The 23,742-nt window shown below is 44.8% G+C and overlaps 1 protein-coding gene across 3 annotated transcripts in view; it reads right to left on the bottom strand.

The window, feature by feature from the left end:
* The window catches only part of SCN8A (sodium voltage-gated channel alpha subunit 8), a 55,756-nt gene that overhangs the window by 29,202 nt on the left and 2,812 nt on the right, over window positions 1–23,742 (bottom strand). Inside the window, exons 2-8 of one of the 3 annotated variants that reach the window (XM_063179191.1) lie at window positions 17,014–17,343; window positions 9,313–9,430; window positions 7,480–7,570; window positions 6,684–6,812; window positions 4,705–4,796; window positions 716–937; window positions 292–355 (exon numbers count right to left, since the gene is read on the bottom strand). In XM_063179191.1, coding sequence (XP_063035261.1) covers window positions 292–355; window positions 716–937; window positions 4,705–4,796; window positions 6,684–6,812; window positions 7,480–7,570; window positions 9,313–9,430; window positions 17,014–17,289 — 992 coding nt within the window. In that variant the 5' untranslated portion in view covers window positions 17,290–17,343. Of the gene's footprint in view, window positions 1–291; window positions 356–715; window positions 938–4,475; window positions 4,568–4,704; window positions 4,797–6,683; window positions 6,813–7,479; window positions 7,571–9,312; window positions 9,431–17,013; window positions 17,344–23,742 lie in introns of those variants that run through there. The other 2 variants (XM_063179190.1, XM_063179192.1) reach the window with 2 other exon arrangements.

Genomic DNA, 23,742 nt, shown 5'->3' with positions numbered 1-23,742 from the left:
ACATGGCAAGTTCCCATTTCTGAGCCTCCATTCACCCTTCTCTGATTGGATTCAGAGGGAAATAATTCCACTGGCAACCACTGGTGGCCAGAGCTGCCTCCTGACAGGGAAAATGTCCCTTACATTGCATCAGCAATGGATTCATAATCAGGTTAAGAAATTTGAAACCCGGTGAAGTAACACCAGAACCAACAGAGGAAACAACAGGGAATATCCCAAAGGTTGTGCCAGCTTTAGGTAAATCATTGTTAATGAAGCTCAAACTGGTTGTTAATGAAGCTCAACACTCACCCTGCATCTGAGCTGTTACCACAGAGCAAAGGGTCGGGGGCGCCAGGAATGATGTAAAAATTTGCTGAAGATGAAAAAGAAGAGGTTACATTCACACACATATGGAGTTAGAGGATTTAAGATATAATAACACTGTTAAAACCTTCACTTAAAAGACCCCCAAAAGCACTGCTGAGAAATTTGTCAGTAAAAAATAGTTTTTGGACTAATTATTTAGCTAAAAGAGCACATCCAAACCCTTCTAAAGGATGAATTCAACTAGGAACATCTCAACAAGGTCAAATCCAAAAAAAAAACCCAAAAAACTTCTGCACATGGGGTTTTTACTGTGAAAACCAGACACACCAAAGCATAAGCCATGCTGGAACTCCTGCACTGAGCCAAGTCAGGAGGTTTTAGAGACCCTCAGTGTAGAAATACCTACACACATTGTTGGTGTATTCCTCCCAGTCGAAGCCTCTGGAGCCATTATCCAGGAAGGTCTCGTTCACATTAATTGGCCAAATCACACACTTGTTCCTTAAGTTGCCCATGAACAGCTGGAGCCCAATGAGGGCAAAGACACTGAGACAGAAAACTGTCAGGATCATCACATCCGACAGCTTCTTCACAGACTGGATCAGGGCACCCACGATGGTCTTCAGGCCTGTGGAGAAGGAAACAAGACTGGAAATCACTCCTGTAGAAGGAAACCACACTGAAAACCCAGATTAATACAGTACCTTGGAGTGACTCTAGGGTGGGAGAGGTTGTGGCTGTGAATGGTGGAGGTTCCTGGAACAAGCGTGTGTGGTGAGGACTCCCAGCCAGCACAACACTGGGATGGAGGCAAGGATGGGTCAGAACAAACCAAAACCCCAATGTTTGTCCCTGAGCCTCGCAGCAGGACTGCACAATGTGGGGAACCACTCCTCCCCACACACAAGGCTTGTCAAATGAGGATCAAATTGGGATTTGCTGCCATGAAAATCCTCGTGGGCACGCTGTGCTCGAGCCGAGCTCGCTGGCACAGGCTGCAACAACTCACAGAGATCAAATACCTTTAACTCTCCACATCTTGGGTTTCTCCTGCTCAACTGAACTGTCTCAGCACTTGCCCACTTTGCAGGAGCAGAATCTTCCCTTTCAGAGGTGGCTTTGGTTACAGCCAGGGCAGGGCTTCACCCACAGCATCGCTGCTTTGGGATTTACTGAGGCCACTGGGGTCATTAACAGGCTCAGGATCAAAAACAAGATATTCCAAAAGGAATCCTGCTGCTTTCCCACACCAGTCTGGTCCGTGAGAGGCAGAACTCGCGAGTGGGGAGAACTCAGAATTAATTTTTAGGTGACAGGTCTAAGCTAGCTAGAATTTTGGATGCAGAAACAACACTGAATTAGGCTCCTTTAGTCAGCCTTTCTGGTGTGAAGTAGGATCATTCTGTGGTTTATAAATAAGCAGTGAAGGGAGAAAAGAGAAATAAAATAAAAAAATCACTGCTGGATTTGGGGTCAGCCAGATCCAAGGTTCCAGCTGAGACCACATGAACGTTTTGCAATAAACCCTGGAGCAGAAACCTTGGTCCCTCCTCCCAACCTCCTCCTACAAAACCCTCGTAGACCAACAGAGGTTAGACCCATCCCAGGAACACAAAGCTTCCAAAACAAACAGCTGCAGACACATTCCTCCTAAAAATCCTCTTCTGAAGTGTCATTTACTCCCATCATCCAAACTTCCCATGGATTTTCCAGCCCAGAGCAGGATGCTGCTGTTGTGGCAGACACATCACCCCCAGCACCTCGTGCCATGCTCACCCCACGGCTCTGCTCTGCACATGCACCCATGGGCTCCTGCTTTGGATGCTGCTCTCTCTCTCTCAGGTGGGCCAGGGCAGGTTTGGAACCAGGACAGGACTGGCAGCAGGAGAAATCCCAGTCCAAGAACTGGGAACACTTCAACAAACACAACTCCAACAATTTCCAGCTGTGGAGTTGCTCCGTGGGTCCAGCTTTCCCTGGACCATGTGGAATGCAGCTGTGACCCAGGTGGAAATTAAAATTTAAGAACTCAAATGCCAATATGGAAAATTTCTCGAGACCATCACGGTTTCACACAGGTTTTCCACCAAAAAAGGGATATTTTGGTGGTTTAGCTCATGGGTGTCACAGTTTGCTCCTGTCACACAGATCCATACAGAGCACAGAATTTTGTCCATGGCATGACAAATTCTGGTGGTATTTCCCATTTTTATCTTGTCTCAAACACATCTTAATTCCAGTTATTGACAGAAGGTGTAGATGGCACTCAAAACACTAAAAGGAGCTTCTCAGTAGCTCAGCACAGAGTTAAAATTCTCATTCCATGTGCTGAAGCAGAAGGGGAGCCCCTTTATATTTTAATATTGAGTGTATTCTAAAAATCACCTTTTCTTGCAAAATTATAGTGGTAAAACCCATAAAGAGCACTTTATGCTTTCATATTAAATAACCCAAAAAGCCAATTATTCAAATGCTTTACACTCCTTCTGCTGTCACAAAATGGAGGGGGCCAAGATTTGTACTGCAGAAACACACCTGGACAACACTCCCCCAAAAATGGAAACAAAACCCCAAAATTTTTGCCATTTCAGGTGTGTTCAGCGTCCCAAACACCCAAACAGGATCTCCTTGGCTGTGTGTGGCAAATTACCCCTTTTGATTCAATGAAAATTGTCCCTCTAATAAAAATAACATTAAAGGTGTGCTGAACTCAGCAGGGCTCAGCCCAACCCCTGCCATTTGAAATAAAACTCTGTAAAGTTTTAAATTCTATGGAGAGAATGATCCAAAACTGAGCTGTTCTGCTCCCCTCCACGGGAACACAAGGCATGCTGAGACACAGCCAGCAACCAGCTCCTGAAAGCTGCATCATCTCCACACTGCTAGAATTAAGAAAGCAAAACACAGGCAAAACTGGTTTAACATCAATGCTTCTCCTGTGAGCAAGGCAGAGCTCTCTGGAGCAGGCTGAGAGAACGACAACCACCCCTCAGACCCACTCCTCACAGCAATTCCCAAAGGTCTTTTGCTCTTAAAAATCACCAGACACGAAGGAAGGCTCAGGAGGAACATCACTCCAGCATGTTCTCAATGGGTGCAAGGAAAGCAGTGCCATGTAGGAGCATCATCATCATCATCACCACCATCACCATCATCATGCACAACAGGCAGGTCCAGCTGATGGGGTTGGCAGTCTGGGATGGCACAAAAGGGATGAGCCCCACAAACCCACAGGCTGGTCCCTGGCAGCCTGGGAAAGAGCCAGAACTGCAGGATCGGGGAATGCGTGAGGGAACAAAGCACAAAGGAACTGAGACCAAAACTCTTCGAGGAGTTATTTTGGGTTGAGCACCTGGAAACCAAAAAGCTGGAGATGTCTGAGTGCCTTAAGCTTGGCCTCGGAATTAGGGGCACTTTTGAGGAACCACGTGCATGAAGCTTTTCTGCACAAGAATTCAGGATCAGGAAGTGTTCCAGGCCAGGCTGGACCGAGCTGGGATTAAACTGGCCTAGTGGAAGATGTTCCTGCCTGTGGCAGGAGGTGGAACAAGATGAGCTTTAAGGTAATTCCCAACCCAAACCAGACTGGAATTCTGGGGTTCTCAGTCCATAATGTCTCCGTGGTGTCCCAGAGGAAGGGTCACTGCTCACTCTGTGACACCCAGCTGAGTTACAGCTTCAGAAGCAGCTTTGGGAAGGGTGGTCCTGACCAGTACAGCTCTGGGGCGGCACAGGAAATGGGCAAAAAGGTTTTAATCTCTGTTGGGTTTTGCTCTGTTGCTTTATAAAATTATTCCTGAAGCAACTCCAAAACCACTGACAATAACAGGGCGAGTCCCTGAGCCAGAAGCTGTTCAGCCTGAAGAGGAGCCTGATCCTTTTCCTCTGGAATTAAACTTTAAAGCCTGGCTTTAGTCTCAGAGATCAGTACAAAATGGGACAGAAATCAGCATAAAAAGGGACAGAAAAATATGGAGTAACAGCCTGTTCATCCCATAATTTGATGGCCCAGGAGCCTTGATTCCAAACTGCTCTGTTACACAGACTGCAAATCCCATCCAAAGAATCCCAGTGCCATTTCTGAGGAATGAGCAGTGCAGGAGGGGAAGGGAAATACAGAGAGGAGACACACACAAGCCCAGCCTTTAATGCTGAATGGTTCTCACCTGGAATTACAGAGATAGTTTTCAAAGCTCGGAGAACTCTGAAAGTTCTCAATGCTGAGACATTCCCAAGGTCCACAAACTCTGTGACATATCTGCAATGAGGGAGGTCACACACAAAAAACACCATGACAATACACACACCAAAATAAAACAACAACTACAGACAAAGCAATACATCACTCACAGGGGCCTGTACCCGACAGCTAAACACCAACCGGGGCCGCCTTACCTGGAATTACAGAAATAGTTTTCAAAGCTCTCAGAACCCTGAAAGTGCGCAGAGCTGAAACATTGCCTAGGTTTACAAACTCTGTTATATACCTGCAGAATTAAACCAGAGTTAATGGCACCGTTGGGGTCACCTTCCTTTGCACAAATTGTCTGCTTGTAGGAAACAGCTTGTGATTTAAAAACGCTTCAGAATTGGCATTGAAGACAAAGAGAGAGACAAAGGTGCAGGGGTTAAATGTGGTTTAAGTCTCTCTGCTCCTCAACCAGATACTTGGTTGGATATTCATCCTCACCTGGAATCATGGAATGTCCTGAGCTGGAAGGGACCCCAAGGATCATCCAGGGCAGCTCCTGGCCCTGCACAGACACCCCAACAATGCCACCCTGGGCATCCCCGGAGCAGCTCCTGCAGCTCTGGCAGCCTCAGGGCTGTGCCCATTCCCTGGGCAGCCTGGGCAGTGCCCAGCACCCTCTGGCACAAGAATCCTCTCCTGATTTCCCTGCCCTGGCAGAGCTGCAGTGGTTCCCTGGTGTCCTGTCCCTGGTCACAGGGAGCAGAGATGGGAGCTGCCCCTCGGGATGGAGCTGCAGCCCCCACGGAGTCTCCCCTCAGTCTCTTGTCCAGCTGAACAGACCCAGAGCCCTCCTCAGACCCTCCTGACCCTGCTTTGGACCCTCTCCAACACCTTCAGAGGGTTTTCATATCATGGTGCCCCAAACTTAACACAGTCCCAGAGAGAATTTGGAATTTTCGATCTCTGCAGAAAGCGGCAATTGTAAAAACAAATCTCCAAATATTTGAGGAGATTTGGTGACACCACCCCGAGCAACCTGGGCTAGAGGGAAATGTCCCTGTCCATGGGACTGGATGAGCTTTAAGGTCCCTTCCACCCCAAACCAATCCATGATTCCATGACTGTACCTCAGATCAGGGGTTTCAGGTATATTCGCTTCACTTCACGGTTTTTAAGAAAACATAATCATCTTCTGCTTTGATTAACATCCTTCCATTTAATTAGCATCCTTCATTTTAATTAGCATCCTCCACTTTTAATCCTTTACGCTTCAATGTCTGTTTGTGAGGCACAGGAAGGTTTGGTTCTCTTTTTCCAAGCAGATAAACCCAAGGTACACAGGGGAGAAGAGGCTTAGAGCAAAGTTTTATTTTACCCCAGCTTAGAGAATATTTCCTCTGTGCCACGTGGGGAGAAACTCGCTATGAAAAAGCACAGACATGCTCAACATTCAAGATTTTTCCTGCTGCAGAAAGGCCTCAAAGGCTTCAAAAAACTCTTAGTGTGGTTTAAATAATGCCCTTGACACAAAAAGAATTGTACAGAGCCTACAGGCCGAGCCTGGCCTCTGGAAAGGAAAGGGTTACAAACAATCCCCACTGGGGGATTTGGGACATTCCTTGCAGACCAATGCCTTAAAACTGGTGGGATTTGGTAATTTGTGGAGAAATGAAGGGACTGATAATTCCCAGGTGGGGTTTGGTCTGTGTGCACCCACACTGGGAGCTCACTCTGGGTTCAGGGTGTTTCCACGAGAGAAAAAAAAACAGGAAGGAAAATCAAATATCTCCTTTCTGACACTGCAGCTCCATGGGAAATGGGTTAATAATGGCTTATTAACCGGTTATTAATGGGTTAATCACAGCCCAACCTCCAGTCACAGCTCAAGGAAGGAGTGGTAGGGACTGGAATTTGAAGATATTTGGTTCCTCTGCTGATCTGCCCCTCTGGTGCATGAACCACCTAAAATCTTGTATTAATCAAGGCAATTTTCAGAAAATCCTATTTTTTTTTTTGCAGTAGCAACTCCACTAACTCCATGCTGTTGCAGTTTAGAGCTGAAATCCCACCAGGCTAAAACTTTCATTGAAGCTTTCCTTGATCTTCTTTTTCCTTATAAACCTTTTTTGCTAAGGGCTCGCTCCCTCCCAGGCACAGAAATCCCTGGAAAAACCCAACTTACGCCATCATGATGACACTGAAATCCAGCCAGTTCCAGGGATCCCTCAGGAAGGTGAAGCCATCTATACAGAAACCTCTGGCAATGATTTTCACGAGTGATTCAAACGTATAAATCCCGGTGAATGTGTACCTGGCAGGAGGAAATGTCATTTTAGTAGGGAAAAAAAAAAAAAAAAAAAAAAAGGTGAATTGTAAAGACTTTGGTTTAAATAAAAGGCTCCAAAAGATAAAAGAAAAAAAGCCAAAAAAACCCCAAAAAACCTCCCCCCCCAAAAAAAAAAAAAACAAAAAAACAAAACAAAAAAACCCCCACAAAAAAAACAACAAAAAAACCCCAAAAAACAAAAAAAACCCCACAAAACCCACAAAAAACTAAACCAAACCAACCCTCAAAAAACAGCAAAAAAACCCTGCAGAAAAACATTTAAAAAACAACAAAAACCCCCTAAAAATCCATATATCAAACCAAACCAAAAGCAAAAATAAAGAAACCAAACAAAACCCACAAAAAACTAAACCAAACCAACCCTCAAAAAACAGCAAAAAAACCCTGCAGAAAAACATAAAAAAAACCCCAAAAAAACCCCTAAAAAATCCATATATCAAACCAAACCAAAACAAAAGCAAAAATAAAGAAACCAAACAAAACCCACAAAAAACACAAAGAAAAATAAACATGGGGAACATGCAACAAAAACGCACAGGGAGGAACAGGGTCCTCAAAGGAGCAAATTCAGCATTTTTGGAGGTTCTTACAAACACATAATTGGTAATTAAATGCAATAATTTCTACTTACTCCACATTCTTTGACCATTCTGGCGGGTTACTAAAAGTCATGAATACACAGTTGGTCAAAATAGTGCACATAATGATCATGCTAAATACTGTGGGACAGAGTCAAGGAGCAAAGGGACACACGGTGACTCCTTAAATCCCCTAAAGTCCCCAAATGTCACTGATGAAGGAAAATCCAACCATTTCCAGGCTATTCTCTGTGGGCTGCTAATATTTCCCAGCAGTCGAGGGAAATAAAATTATTTCTATTTTTAATGTATCGTATTACATACAATATCTATATGCTGTATACATTGAATTATATATAATATTTATACACTATATACTATTTATAGACTATATACTATGTATTTTTATATACTTATTATATATACTCTTTATATACTATATATAATATATACTATATTATATATACACTGCATTATATAAAATATATTATATAAATATTGTAAACATAAATATATGTTATATATTTTTATATACTGTATTATATACTGTATTATGCTATTTATATACTACACAATATATATACACTATATAACTATATATACACATATTTATTTATATATATGTATATATAACTATATATAATTATAACTATATAACTATATATAATTATAACTATATATAACAATAAATATATATATATAGTATATAACATATATGACTGCATAAATAACATTTTGTGTCATCATTTGATGAATTTTCTGGTTTATATAAATTTAATATACTTTATATATATACATATATAGTATATAACAAAGATGACTACATAAATAGTATTTTATATCACCATTTGATGAATTTTCTGGTTTATATAAATTTAATTTACTTTTAAAATTAGTTGTATATAAATCAATGTTATATTTTCTGGTATGCCTCAATTCAATTCAGAGGCCTAAATGAATCCTTGCCCCCAAATCCATCTATTCAGTAACTCCTGGATTAGGAGCAGAGTGGTGAAATATTCAGATATTTGACTTCCAAAATTATTTCAGGAGACTCAAACAGCCCCCAGAGCCTCCAGCAGCACCTCAGGCTCAGCCTGACAGAAATTCCTCCCTCAGCTGCACATCCAGGGGAGGAAAGGCCACGAGAAATATCTCAGAGCCAAGGAAAATATTCCCAATTCAACTCTGAAAAAAGATGGAAAAGCTTTTCCTCCATCTGAGGTACAGGAAGGGAGATTATAGAAGCCTCTAAACCATGTGGATGTGTTTCCACTTTAGATCCATTTTCTAAAAATAAATAAATAAACAGGCTGGAGCAGCTCAGTCAATAAAACACATTATTTTTCTCCTAAGAACACCATCAGATGGTGCCTCCAAAGCTCTGCAATGGGACATTCTGGAGGAGCTTTGCCATCAGCAGGATGTTTCAGAAATGCCCAAAGAGCAAGAAATTAGGCAGTGTCTAATTACAGACAAGGTGGCTGTGGTTTGTTCTCCAGATAATAATTCTGTTTATTTCTATGTAATATTCTAGTATTTATTTCATTATATTTTAATTCCATTTAAACATTTCAGTAGCTTTTAAAGCCTAACACTCCTTCATGTGAAGCACAACCTTAAGTTACATCTGTTCCAAAACTCATCCATGTGTGTGAACAGGGAAAATAAAGGAGAATTTCCCTTCATTGGATGTGGCTAAAGAACTGCTTTTTCCTCCAGTAAAAATCTGGATTTTTTTGCATATTCTGAGGCATTTATATTTGTGAACTGAGCAAATAACAACAGCTAAGAGATTTTCAACAAATAGAAAAGATTAGCAAAAGACAACAGCTAAGAGGTTTTCAACAAATACCCAAAGGTAATTCAGTAACAAAAAGGATATGAATGTATCAAAATTTTAATAGCTATTCTTCTAAACAGATTAAAAGGACTTAAAATGTACAAGGCAGGTGTGGCACTAAATCGGAAGAGTGTTTTCCCTCTGTTTAGTACTACAAAGGTCTGCAGAGAAAAAAAGAAAGAAAGAGAGAGAGAGTTAATGCAGGAAAATCATAGAAGGAATTGTACAAAGTAGACAGAATTCCAGGGTAAAAAAAATAGCATTTTCTGTTTTGCTTTTTTTTCTTTTTTTTTTTTAATAATCTCCTTTTTGAAACTCCCATTAGGGTACAACACACCTGAACATCACAGACATCACCCACCAGGACACCAGGGGTAATTCTACTCCAAAAATCCATTTAATTTGAGATCCCAGCCAGGGCAGAAGCCAATTTTCCAAATTTCCCACCCAAGCCCCTCTTTGCTTTCTCACACCCCATTATTCCTTTCTAAGGATCCTCAGTGCCCCAGAACCAGATCTGGCACAGCCCCTGCTGGAATGTGACATGTAAAGAACTCTTAGAATTTGAGAGTTGTAAGCTAAAATTTAATATTAAAAACAGGATTTGATCTGAGACCTTGGAAAAAGCCTTTAAACTTAAGTATTAGAGGTAAAAATGTGGATTTAAAGTAGAGACACGCTAAGCTAAGTAAAGGAAACTTTGAAGTTTTAGTGTTTAGGATATAGAAAATAATAAAAGTAGTTACAGAGGTAAAGAAGGAGTTTAGAATATAGCACTATAGATTTGTGTGTTATAACATGAATGGCTAAGAAAGTTTACACTGTAGTATGGCTCTATAAAATGAAATATTTAAGGATTGGGTCAAAAATATAAATATCTTTGCTAGCAGTGTTTCATTGGTTAATAACTCTTTAAAAGGACTTGTAATTAAGGGTCTTGGACTTTCTGAATTCTGCTGTAACAATGTGAGCTGAACTCACCCTTCTTACTGATGCAAAAAATAAGAAAAAGTGCATCACTAAAAACAACTCAGAGTTCTTGTCTCAAACGTATTCAAAACTCCCCACAAGTGAATTATCACATTTCCCAAATAACCACAACAAATCCTGCTGTTACAAATCCCTGGGAGGACAGACTGACAGGCAAAGAGGACAAAATGTGGTGGCAGTGTCTACAGGTCACCCACCATCCCCAGCACAGCAATCTCAACACTTTTCCCTACAGAGCTGATGAAAATGTGAGATTAATTCCTTCAATCAGAACCTGTGGAAGGAATTTCAGGTTCTTTTCTGCATTCAGAACCTGTGGAATAAATTTCATGTTCATTTCTTCATTCAGAACCTGTGGAATAAATTTCATGTTCATTTCTTCGTTCAGGACCTGTGGAAGGAATTTCAGGTTCATTTCTTCATTCAGAACCCATGGAAGGAATTTCAGGTTCATTTCTCCATTCAGGACTTGGGGAAGGAATTTCAGGTTCATTTCTCCATTAAGAACCTGTGGAAGGAAATTCAGGTTCATTTCTCCATTCAGGACCTGTGGAAGGAAATTCAGGTTCATTTCTGCATTCAGGACCTGTGGAAGGAATTTCAGGTTCATTTCTGCATTAAGAGCCTGTGGAAGGAATTTCAGGTTCATTTCTGCATTAAGAACCTGTGGAAGGAATTTCAGGTTCATTTCTGCATTAAGAACCTGTGGAAGGAATTTCAGGTTCATTTCTCCATTCAGGACCTGTGGAATGGAGTTCAGGATGATTTCTCCATTAAGAACCTGTGCAATGATCCATGTGAGCGTGGGGCAGAATTCTGCTGGTCCATCTCCCTGCAGAGAGCAGCACCAGGAGCAAACTGGGGCGGTGGGTGCCTCACACCCAGAGCACCCACAGAGGGAAAAATGCAATTTGTGTGCACTGAGAAGCCAAAGCCCTTTCCCTGGCACCATTTTTCCCGTTTTTATCCCCTCCAGGATGGCCCCAAAGCACAGCTGGACTCACTCCTGTCTCCAACCCCAGCTGGCACAGCCCTGAGCTCAGAGCCCAACCCCAGGGAATCCACCAGGGCTCTCTGCCAGCTCAGGCTTCCCCAGGAGATTCATCTTGGGAAATTTGTCATTTTCCTCGTCAATGGAACAACGTGTTTGAGCTCGTTTGGTTAAATTAGACCACTGAGCAGTAAATTATTTGCAAAGGAAATCAAAATCAGATTGTGGTTCAGCACAGAGAGAGGAAGGTTTGTTAGCAGAACCACTAATGCATCCCCAGCAAAAGCACTTTAAAGACAGCCCTGGACAGCTCTTAAATTGCAGCATCAAGAATTAATGACCAGATCACCTTGGCATGGACAAACCTCCTAAAAGGCCCAAAGTTTTGCAAAATTGCCATTACAGAGTGCTCAGGGGACACCCAATTCTAGGAATCAGCTCCCCCCCTGTCCCTGACACCACAAACTTTCCAGGACTCGCATCCCCCTTTTTAAAAATCTCTTTTAAAAAGGATTTCCCAACTCTCCCACACCTTCTGAGCCACGAACCCTCCAGCAGAACCGTGCTGGACATTACGTGGGACAAGGGGAGCTGGAAGAAGACAGGAACTTCCCAAAGCCCACAGTGCTGAGTGTCCACTCATTCCTTGGAAATCTCAGGGATGGGGACTCCAAACCTTCCTGGGCAGCCCCTTTCAATACCTGACCACCCTTTCCATAAACAAATCTAAGTTTTCATCATCCCACTGCCTACCAAACATGCACTCCATGTTTCTCCTGCTTAGTCCCTCACCTGTTGTGTGACTGCACCTAAGGCAGCTCCTTGTTTTCTGCGCAGATTTCTCCTTTTAGACCACAAACCCTGCTGAATTGCTCCTGCCTGTAAAGCACATCACCCCTGGGCCTTTCAGCACAGCCCTCACACCAGTGAGGTGTCAGAATTCCAATCTGCTCATGGATTACGACATCCACCATTCCCCTGTGTACCCTCTAAAACCCTGAGTAAATCTCCACTTGGTCTTGTCAGTAGAAAGAAAAGCCCAAAAGCCAAGAAGTGTTTGGCAATTTAAACCCTCTCCTAGCTTTCCATTCTGCTGCTGACATATTAAAACTCCATTTCAAAATGGCTGCAAGCTCTTAAAACATTTTCTGGAGCTGGGCCAAGAACATCCTTAAGAGCTTTTAAGATGTGCTGAAGCAAAGCTCAAAACTCAGAGGAAGGTGATGCCTGGAAAAAGGTATTTTGCAGTCAGTTTGGGAGATGGTTTTGTCTGGTTGGACTCCCCAAAAACTCCATCCTCTTCAGTTTCCACCAAGTTCATCAGGACTCACCAAAACCTTCTTCATAAAAAGAAGGTTCCATAAAAATCAATCTGCAAAATGATGACTGTGCTTGGGAGAGCAACAGAACCAACTGGGGGATGGCAAGAATCATTCCAGCTCCAGCAAGATTTAAAACATTCCTGCTTCCTGCAGGTTTGCCACTGAGCAGCTCTGTGATGGCTGGGGAGTGAGGGGGAGTGGGCAGGAGATTTCAGAAGCAAACAGCTTTAGGAACAGCCTCAGAACATATGGGAGCACATTCCTGCAGCAGTGGCTTCCTGGTGACACCCTGAGCGAGCCACTGGGGCTGCTGGAGAAGGAATTTACAGCAAACTCAGCCACCCTGGGGGCTGAGGAATTACAGACACAACCAGCGCTGAGAGCAGCCCTGGGGAGAAGGTTTGAGGTGCCCCAGGAACCCCTGAGCCTGGGCTGAGCCCTTTGTCCTGCTCAGGTGAGACCCCAGCCCGGGGAGATGTGCAGCTGCTGCAGGGAGTCCCTGATTTTTGACTTTTAAGGACCTCACAATCTGTGCAAGGAAATCCACTCTGCCTCCTGGCCAGAAATAATCCTCCAGCCTTTCCCCCTCACGAGTGGGCTGCAGTTACTGAGGAGATGGGAGCAGATTCCACACTTGGCACTCCCTGATCCCAGCTCTGCATGCCTGGATCCACAGCACCAACAGCTCCATCCCACTCTGCCTTCCCTCCAACACCTGGAGAGGACTGCAGAACACGCCTGCCAGGGAATCCAACCTCCTTTCTTCACTCTTTCCCTTCCACACTCGCTTTTCCCGCTCCTTTGAAGCCAAAGTGGAAGAAAAAACACCATCAAAGCGCTCAAGACCTGGGAAAGGCAATGAGATGCTGGAAATAAGAATAAAAATCTGATTTTTTGGGATGGTTCTGACTCTTTCCTCTGTTTTGGTGACTTCTCTGAAATGCAAACCCAGGAATGGTGTCGTGACCTTGCAGAGTCACCAGCTCTCCCTGCAGACACCACGGCCACGGCTCCTGAGGCACATCCCAGAGCCAGACGTGCCTCCTGCAGCTGGTCCCTCACATCCCTGTGATTTTCCTGGGCCAAGGTGACATTCTGGACCCACAGGGCCCGTTTCCAAAGCTGGCATGTGACTTGACAAAGCTGCAAGTCACTCCCTTGGCACGAAGGCTCTGGAGAGATCCTCAGGTGCTTCTGTGGAGGCCATGGGTGACCTCAGACGTCCCAGCCCAGTCAGACCTCACCTGTGTGTGTGTGTGTGTGGACACTCCTCCTTTTCCCAGTGAAATCCATCTTATCCACCTAAACTTGCCCACAGAATATCCAGGGACCTTCTGCTGCCTCATCACTGCAGCCTTTGCAGGAGCACCTTCACCTCATCCCGCAGCAGGGATGGAATTTGAGGGAATTGGAAATGGAAGGCGTTTGAGGAGAACAACCCCAACGTGGCAAACACCACGTCCAGAGGGAAAGAACAGGGTCCAGAGGGAAAGAACAGGGTCCAGAGGGAAAGAACAGGGTCCAGAGGGAAAGAACAGGGTCCAGAGGGAAAGAACAGGGTCCAGAGGGAAAGAACAGGGTGAGGAGGTGCTGAGGAGCGATGGGCTGGACCATGAGGAGCGAATGGTTCAGAAAGAAACAGAGGCACAGAAGATGGAAAAACTTCCAAAATGGAAATCCTGGCTGTAGGAATGAAAGAGGAAGATGCTCCTGATGTCTTAATAAACACTGAAGGATTTAAGGACATGAGGCTGCTCTGCTCCCAAGGCTGGGGCTGCTTACAGGGGGTTTTTCCTGAATTTTGTTTGCACATATGAATGAGGAAGTTCATATAGCTGCCTTTTGGATATATTAATTGAAATGTGAAATGTTTTGGGTTTCCATAGTAAAATTGGGTAACTATTGCTCCTACCCAGGAACTGGAAAGACATTACAAGTTGTAAAACAAGAAAACATGAAAGAATTCTTTCTGGTCCTTACACAGGGACAAAAAGGAGCTAAAGCAGCTCCCAAAGCTGCTGCCTGTGAGCAAAGGGATTCCAGATTCTCCTCAGAGTCATGATTTACCCCTCACTTTGAGACACTCAGGGGCTAGAATGTGTCCAGAGCTGAGAACAAGCTGAACTTGATCCTGGAGGTCTTTTCCAATTCAAGGTTTCTGGGATTCTGTGACTCTCATATTGCAAAACTTAGCAGAGGAAAGAGCAGCACCTTGGACAAAACCATTGCTGGGCTACAAACCCAGGAATTGTGACTCCCTGTGCCACGGCTCTGTTTCCAGGTCACACTGTTTCTCCTTTAAATATCAGCTTACAGGTGCTGGGAAGTTCAGCTGCTCTGTTAAAATGCAGTTTCAGTTTCCTTAGACAAACCAAGATCACCGTGTCCTCCTGCAGGGAAAAGCAACCAGCTGATTCGTCCCCGTGCACGCTGCAAAAGCAAAGACCTGTGATGCAAAACCTTCTGGAGAAGGGGAGGGAAAAAAAAAAAAATCTTGGAAAACTTCCCATGATTCAAGCAGATTCGTAATTCCTGATGATTCAGAGAAGGGCCTTTTTTAATGGCCTTAAAAAAAAAATTCTTTGTGGAAAGTCACTGACTGTTGGAAGCAGCACGGAGCACTAAGGCAAGGCTGAGATGGACAGGAGGGGAGCAGAGGATTCAGGGTTTGTGGGGAGGTCAGCAGGGCTGGGGGGGTTTGCTCCCATCTCCAGAACCTTCCCTGCACTCCCAGGGATGTGACAGATGCCTTCAGAGAGGGAATGCAGCTCATTCCTGCCTCTCCAAATGAAAGGTTTATTAATAGCCTCGTGTTGGGAGGCAAACGCGCAGACGGATGCGGCAGCAGGGATAAGGGGGTTCCCTGAGCCTCCTTTTGGGGTCTGGGGGGGAATGCTGAGAGCCAGGGAGCTCTGCCCACTGTCCCTTCAGCACTGCCCCCTCCTTCAGCCAGAATAAACACGGATTGGCCCAATTCTCCCACTGACACCAGCCCTGCACCTCACAGACACAGAGAGCTTCAAAGCTCTGACAGTGGCATCACAGACATTTCTGTGGTGGGAAAAAGGGTTGAGAGACCTTGGGAGTTCTCCTGTGAGAGTGCCCAGAGAAGCTGTGGGTGCTCCTGGATCCCTGGCAGTGTCCAAGGCCAGGCTGGACAGGGCTTGGAGCAATCTGGGACAGTGGAAAGTGTCCCTGGCCCTGGCAGGGGTGGCACTGGATGAGCTTTAAGGTCCCTCACAACCCAAATCTTTTAATTCTATGACCTGATCTCACCAGAGCCAGATTGGTTTAATAAAGAGAAAATATTTGTTTAATAAATAAAGAGTATTCCTGAGGATATTTATCTTGGTTCAGGGCAAATTTTGGAGCCTAAGCTGCAGCTCCTGGTGGTGCATCTCCTGGAGGAGCACATCAGCTGGGCACCACGATGCCAAACACAGATCCCCAAATTTCACAGCCCTGTTCTGACTCAGAACCTGCCCTCAGCACTCAGGACACAAGAATTAATTGACACAAACAACCATTATGTTAATCAGAGTAAAGAAGGGTCAGTTACACTCATCACTCCCCAAATTCAGCTGATTTCATGTCAATGATGCCCTGCCAGTCTCAGAGTCACTCCTGAGCGTGGCACAAACGTCTGTCCCAACAAAAACTCTGACCAAACTCGCTGATCACCCATGACAGATTCCACACTCAGCCAGTTCTGAGTTCTGAACAGCCACAGCACAGCTCCTGTCACCCACACAGCTCAGTCTGCAGCTCCCCCAGAGGCACAGCTGAGCCTCACTCGAGATGGTGACTGTCTCAGCTGCCTCAATTAGACTTGTATCAAAGAAAGCAATGAAATTAAACACTGAAGAACCTCAGTTTTGCTTTCTAATGAAATCAGTGACCATGCTCCTCATTCCATCACCAGTGGATCCCTCCCCTTCATCCCCAGCAGAGTTTGCCAACCATTCCCTCATGACACCATTTCTCCAAACACCTCAGCACCCATAAATGCTTCCTGCCACATCACCTTAGACAAATAAAAATTAAGATGAAAGTGAGTTTAGTCTCCTTTTTTGCCACGATTCTGTGTCCCAGCGCTTCATAACCATCAACTTCAGACTGAATTCCACGTAAGTGATGAAATACACACTGAAACCCTTACTGTTACCCCTCCATTAAATTCTTCTTATTGCTCTGATGGTTCAAATTGGCACATTAGTACAACTTGAACTATTTTTAGTTTCCAGATCTTGCTCTCCTAACTCCACCCTTAAAGACTGAGTGACAGAGGCGATCATATCACCTCTAATATTTTATATATACAAAACAACCAAACCATCCCCATCCAAGACTCCCTTCCTTTATCTTCTGTTCAAACCATACCCAAACCTGCAAACTCCCAAGAAAAAAAGGCGCTTTAGCAACTCCTTCCTTGCAGACTCACTTTCTGGGTCATATAATAAGGGTCAAAGTCCTCCAGTGGCACAGCAACCAGCCCTTTAGGGATGTCCCCGTAGATGAAAGGCAAATTCTTGCCCGCCTCAAGGTCACTGTTTGGTTTTGGTTTGCTGTCTTCATCGTCGTCCCGGTGGCTGCTGTCCTGCTTGGAGCGCTGCTTCTTCTTCAGCTCCGCGATGTGTTTCTCGATGTTGGCCAGGGACTCCGGAGTGAAGGGTTTAAAACTCTCGGGGCCTGGTGGTGCGAGCAGCCGCGCTGCCATCTTTTCATCCTGCAGCAGCTTCTTTAGAGATGTTGCACCCCGGGCAGGTCAGCTCTGCGGGGAGAAAACACGGGCACGAGGTGAGAGCGGCACGGGCGGCGCCACGGGGAGCCCCGCTGCTCACACCCCCATGGAGGTGATGCCCTGGAACACAGCTAGATAAAGAATAAAGGAGGGTTTATTATCAAAAAGGCCTTTACAGGACACCCTTTGGGCAGCACAAGAGCCTGGCCATGGCACTTATTGTCCACGCAAGATGGACAGTAGTTACGAGTTTTCGTACAATTATAAATTTTTATTTATACTTTTCAGGCCCTGAAGCTGTAGGTGATGCCTTGAGAGGTTCCTGGAACAGAGCTACACAGAGTTAAAGAATAAAGGAGGGATTTATTCAAAGGATATTCTCAAAGGATACACCTTGGGCAGCACAAGAGCCTGGCCAGGGCTACACCCAAGATGGCTCATTGGCTCTTGGCTCATTGTCCACCCAAGATGGACTCAGAGTCACAAGATTTCATACAATTATAAATTTTCATTTATACCTTTCAAACTTGTCTAAGGCTGTAGGTGATGCCTTGAGAGGTTCCTGGAACAGAGCTAGATAGAGTTAAAGAATTAAGCAAAGATTTATTGAAAGGATCTCCTCAATGGATACACTTTGGGCAGCACAAGAGCCTGGCCATGGCACTTACTGTCCACCCAAGATGGACTCAGAGTCACAAGATTTCATACAATTATAAATTTTTATTTATACTTATCAAGCCCTGAGGCTGTAGATGACACCTTGAGGGGCACCCTGGAACAGAGCTAGACAGAGTTAAAGAATTAAGCAAAGATTTATTGAAAGGATCTCCTCAATGGATACTTTGGGCAGCACAAGAGCCTGGCCATGGCTCCACCCAAGATGGACACTGGTCATCAGTTTTCACACTTTAATAAGTTTTGGTCCATTTCTATATTGGGTTAATTGTCCAATTCCAGCTCCAGGTTATGCAACCCCATCCTCACAGATTCCTCAATTCCCTGCTGTTTACACCTTTTGGGCCTGAAGCTGCAGCTCTTGGTTCTGGGGCTGGAAAAGGATTGTTCTGTCTGACTGAGCTGTGAGGAGAACTGGCTAAAACACTTCCAGACTTCTGTACCAATGCAGTACAGAGTCTGGAAAATATGAAAGCTCAAACTGAAAGCACCAGGGTGAGGAGCAGACCTGCTGGTTTCACCCCCAAAACGAGCTCCAGGCACATGCACACCACAGCTGGACACAGCTGAACCCACCTTCACTGCCCAAGGTGCCACCTCAATGAGTTCCACGAGCAAGAAGCAGCTTGTAGGATCTCCCCAAGCCCCACTGGGCCCTCCTGAACACAAAGTATTCTGGAAAAACCACCCTGAAAAGCAACTCCGTGCTCACAGCAGAGCTGGGAGGAAGTTGGTTCCCCCGAACGCAGCCGCCCACCAGGGCTCTGCAGCTCTGCTCCTCGTGCCAGCTCCAGAAGCAGCAGCAGGAATAGCAGGAATACCCTGCATTTCTGAGCTGCTGCTGCTGCCTCGGCAGCCTGTTCTCACTCCAGAAGAGGCCAAGGGAGAGAGGGATGACAGAAACCCTGCACTGATGCAACAGCACTGCAGTGCTGCAGGCTGGAAGGGAACCCAGCCCCGACACAGTGCTTGGGGAGGGACCCGAACACCAAATCCAAGAGGAAAGGCACAAAACCAGTGAGGATATGGCACAAAACCAGTGAGGATATGGCACAAAACCAGTGAGGATATGGCACAAAAACCACGAGGATATGGCACCAAAACCAGTGAGGATATGGCACAAAAACCACGAGGATATGGCACCAAAACCACGAGAATATGGCACCAAAACCAGTGAGGATATGGCACAAAACCAGTGAGGATATGGCACCAAAATCAGTGAGGATATGGCACCAAAACCAGTGAGGATATGGCACAAAACCAGTGAGGATATGGCACAAAAACCATGAGGATATGGCACCAAAACCAGTGAGGATATGACACAAAACCATGAGGATATGGCACAAAACCAGTGAGGATATGGCACCAAAACCAGTGAGGATATGGCACAAAAACCATGAGGATATGGCATAAAACCAGTGAGGATATGGCACAAAAACCATGAGGATATGGCACCAAAACCAGTGAGGATATGACACAAAACCAGTGAGGATATGGCACAAAAACCAGTGAGGATATGGCACCAAAACCAGTGAGGATATGGCACAAAACCAGTGAGGATATGGCACAAAAACCAGTGAGGATATGGCACCAAAACCAGTGAGGATATGGCACAAAACCAGTGAGGATATGGCACAAAAATCTTGAGGAAATGACACAGAACAAACCCTAGAGCTGTCTGGAATAGGGTCCCTCAAGCAAGGAAAAAGATAAGCAGTAAGGTCAGATCTTTTAAGACAACACAAACACAGCATCCAAATAAATATTAAAAATCTGGAGAAAAAAAATGACTTTCAGATTCCTTGGAAACTACGAAATTGTTAAAATTCTGCTATTTCAGCACGAGGTCAAGCACCCCCAGCCTGCCCAGGCCATGAGGATGGTGCTGAATTCACCTGGGAGGAGCTCAGGGAAGCTGAACTCAACTCTCTGGAGTGCAGTGGGCTTCAGGAACAAATAAAACCCAATAAATAACTGAGTCCTTGGTAAAAATACCTGGAGATCCCAGCCCAATAAATAACTTGTATCCTTGAGCAGAATACCTGGAGATCTCAGCAATTCCAAAGCTGGAACACCCAGTGCAGATCATTCAGAGGGAACTCAGGTTATCCTTGTAACTGCTGTGACACAACCTTTACACCCTGATCCACACACACATCAATCTGAAACTCCACCACACACTCAAATGCTGTTTCCAGCTCAGCTTTTATTTGGAAATCCAAAAAAATCCTGGAGTACAGATCTCCCTCCTTATGTAATTCCAGAGTTTAGGATTCTCTTCCTATAAAACTGACTGGGTATTTCCACAGCAATAATAGTAAAGACTCAAAAAAGATGGCAAGAAGTGGAGAGAAGGGCCAGTATCTTGGTCACACTATCTCTGAGAAATCACCAAATGGCCTGCTGATATTAAGGAAAATTAATTTATTCTATTCTTGCAGCATTTGCATGCATTTAATTACCAAATTTCCCACATACTGTGAAACTATAGAGCAGCATTGGGGATGTGGTCTAATTGAATGGCACAGATAAATATGTAAGGCCTGAATTTAGAAACCAAAGTAGCTCAGGGACACAGCATAAAAAAGGGAATAAATGAAGGCATGAAGGAATTTGTGCAAAATTACACAACCCACAACTGGAGGCACCGACTCAGCTGAGGAAAAAACACAACCAAACCTAACAAACCAACACCACTCCCCAAATCTGGTTCACAGCTGCACATGGAGGCAGCTTCTCCACATTTTAGATTTTGGAATTACTTACAGGGCTGTTTCTTGTGTACTATCTGCAGATAAAAGGGACCTGAGGGTCTCTTTCCTTGGGATGGTTTTGTCCTGACTTCATTTGTTTTCCCAATAAATGATCCCCCGTTAAGGTAATGGGCAAAGTAAGATGTGTGGCTCCACCTCATCTTCATCAAGGAAAAACTTCCACAGCTGGTAAAGCTTCTGGAAGCTAAAAACCTTGTAAATGTGATTTCCCAACCAGGAATGGTCCTGCTGGGATTGATGGATAAATCCCAGCATTTATTTTGGCCATTGTCACATCAGATTTTTCAACCTGTAACAAGAGAAATGCTCTGAAAATTGTGACACAGTTTTTTCCCAATTTTACCCAAAACTGCACGGGGAACATCACCACACTGCCAAAATCAGCAGTGACAGAGACCCAGCATCCAGGTGAGCTGCAGAAGAGGTGACTGGGTTAGGGATCCATGGATCCCTGCACTGGGAGCCAGGAATTCATCCTGGGAGCTTGGATTTGGGGGTACACAACACACACTTCGCTCAAATGCCAAAGATTTTCCACCAGAAACTGCTGCACTGAGGTGCCCAGTTGCTAAGACTTAATTATTTTTTCTAAATGTTCCCAGCAGTCCATTTACTGGTACATTATGAAATATTCCAATAAATTATTCAAGCTGATCATCAAAATAAATTAAAAAACACTTTTGAGGCAATTTCCTTGCTTTAATACACTTCTTCCTCTATTAATTACCACGAGCCAGCCATTCACAGTGTGTCTTTGAGGCAGAGAGACCTTCTGTGTGAATTTTTATATAACCCACATGGACACAGGTGCCTCTTGATCCCAACACAAGGATTGAGGCAGGAAGGAAAACGTGGTGTAGATGAACAGCACCCTGAAATCCTGCTGCAGGAAAGCCTAAAAAGCTCCAAGCAAACCCAAAATATCCACCCATGGGGAAATCCATGGCTGGAAGTGGCTTTCAGCCTCCAATCCCCACCTGTCCTGTGCCCAGAACAGGCAAATTTTATCAATGGAAAGGGTCACAGTTGTGACCAGCAGCAGTGAAGGAGGGAACTTTCCTTTAAGAAAGCTCTCATGGCACGTTTGATGCTACAAAGAGGAAGAAAAAGGAAATATTTCCACTCCCAAGCAGCATTTATTGCTTGGTGCTGGGTGTTTCCCCACCCTGTGTAAAACCTGGTGGAAGTTCCCAATGCTTGGCTCAACAAGAGAGGCCAAGGGCAGACTTGGGACAGGGCAGGGAAATGCTCATGGTATTGAAATGGCCATAAAGGCCTGAACTTGGACACACACACCTCTAAAGGTAAAGAAAATTAACAAGAATGTACAGAGGAAACAGAAGGAGCAACCAACAGCAACAGAAAAATACTGGAATCATTGAATGGTTGAGTGGTTTGGGTTTGAAGGGACTTTAAAGCTCATTTTGTTCCACCTCCTGCCATGGGCAGGGCACCTTCTGCTACCCCAGGTTGTTCCAAGCCCTGTCTAACCTGGCCACACAGAAAACATTATTAATTAACAACACTTTAATGAAGACTGACTAAAGATGGATTCCTGCAGGTCCTCACTCCCTCCCAGCAGCTCTGTGCCTTCAGTAACATCCCTCAGTAAATTACAAGATTCAGAACTAGTTAATCCTAGTTAATTAATTAATCCCCAATTCCATATTCTGTCCTTACTCAAGGCCAACCTGTGTTTATCTCCAAGCTCACACAGAACTTGGAGGTTCACAAACGAAACAACCTTTAATGCTTCAACTTCCCCCTTTTAAATTCAAACTTCTGAACAATGAACTGTTCAAAATAGCTTTTGTGCAAGAGTTCAGCCACTAACCCAAATTTAATTCCTTGTTCGGTTCATTCAGCCCATCCATGACCCATAAAACAGGAGTCAGGGAATGGTTATTTTACACTATAATTTTGGGGGAATTAATTTCTTGTTGTGGAGCGCTCAGATGGTTTGAGTACAAAGGGGGGAGAATAAACAACCCCCTTCTAGTGCTCTGTTAAAAATTTCTGACATGTGCTGGAACACAAGCCAGGTTTCCCTGTGGAGGGACACTTTTCTTCCCTCCTAATCACCCCCTAATATTTGGTCAGACAAACATCTCCCTCCACCAATGTCAGCTATTCCTGGTTGTTTTGACACCACCACCATGCCACTGATTTCACTCAACAGGGCAGAGTTCTCCAGCAATTAAAGGTTTATTTCCACAACTTTAAGACCACCTGTGCAGCTGTTCCTGTAACTTTAACTACCCAGACAATTCAGCAGTGTTATGCAGTACTCAACAAACATTCCTCCCCAAATCACCTCTCAGCAGAGCTCATTGTAAACTCCTCACACTTTCTGGCTGGGGCAGAAGTGCAAGAAACATGGAATGGGAATTTCAGAGGGTGGCAACACCTCTGAATTTTGAAATGGCTCTGTTCAGGAAGGAGCAAAGTTCCAGCTTTGGCTGCTCATTCTCCTCAAAATCTCCCATTTTCTGGAGTGCTCCATCAGGCAGGAATAACAGTTACGGGACAAGGCTGAGGGAAGGGAAGGCAGAACAATTGGAGCAGCATTTCAAGACAGAATCCCACAATCAGGGAGGCTGGAAAAGCCCTCCCAGTTCATCCAGTCCATCCTGTGACCAATCCCCACCTTGTCACCTGCCCAGGGCACTCAGTGCCATGTCCAGTCATTCTCTGGCCACCTCCAGGGATGGGGACTCCACCAATCTCTGCACAGCCCCTTCCAAGGCCTGACCACCCTTTCTGTGAAGAAACCCCTCCTGAAAAGGAGAGGCTTTTGTCTAAGCCAGAAGAACACGTGAAGTGTTAAAAGGCAGGCTGGAAGCTGAGCTCATGGCAGGGAGGTTTTGTAATACGCTCCTGCAGCAGGAAGCCACTTCTTCCCTGCTTGAATTCTCCACCTCTGCACAGCAATAGGATAATGAGGCACAAGAGGGGCAGTCCAAGCATTCCTGAACCCCAC

Source organism: Melospiza melodia, chromosome 31 (genome assembly GCF_035770615.1).
Source record: "Melospiza melodia melodia isolate bMelMel2 chromosome 31, bMelMel2.pri, whole genome shotgun sequence".
In the NCBI taxonomy this organism is placed as follows: Eukaryota; Metazoa; Chordata; class Aves; order Passeriformes; family Passerellidae; genus Melospiza; species Melospiza melodia.
The sequence above is the reverse complement of the archived record's forward strand: the minus strand, read 5'-3'. Positions and strand labels throughout refer to the sequence as shown.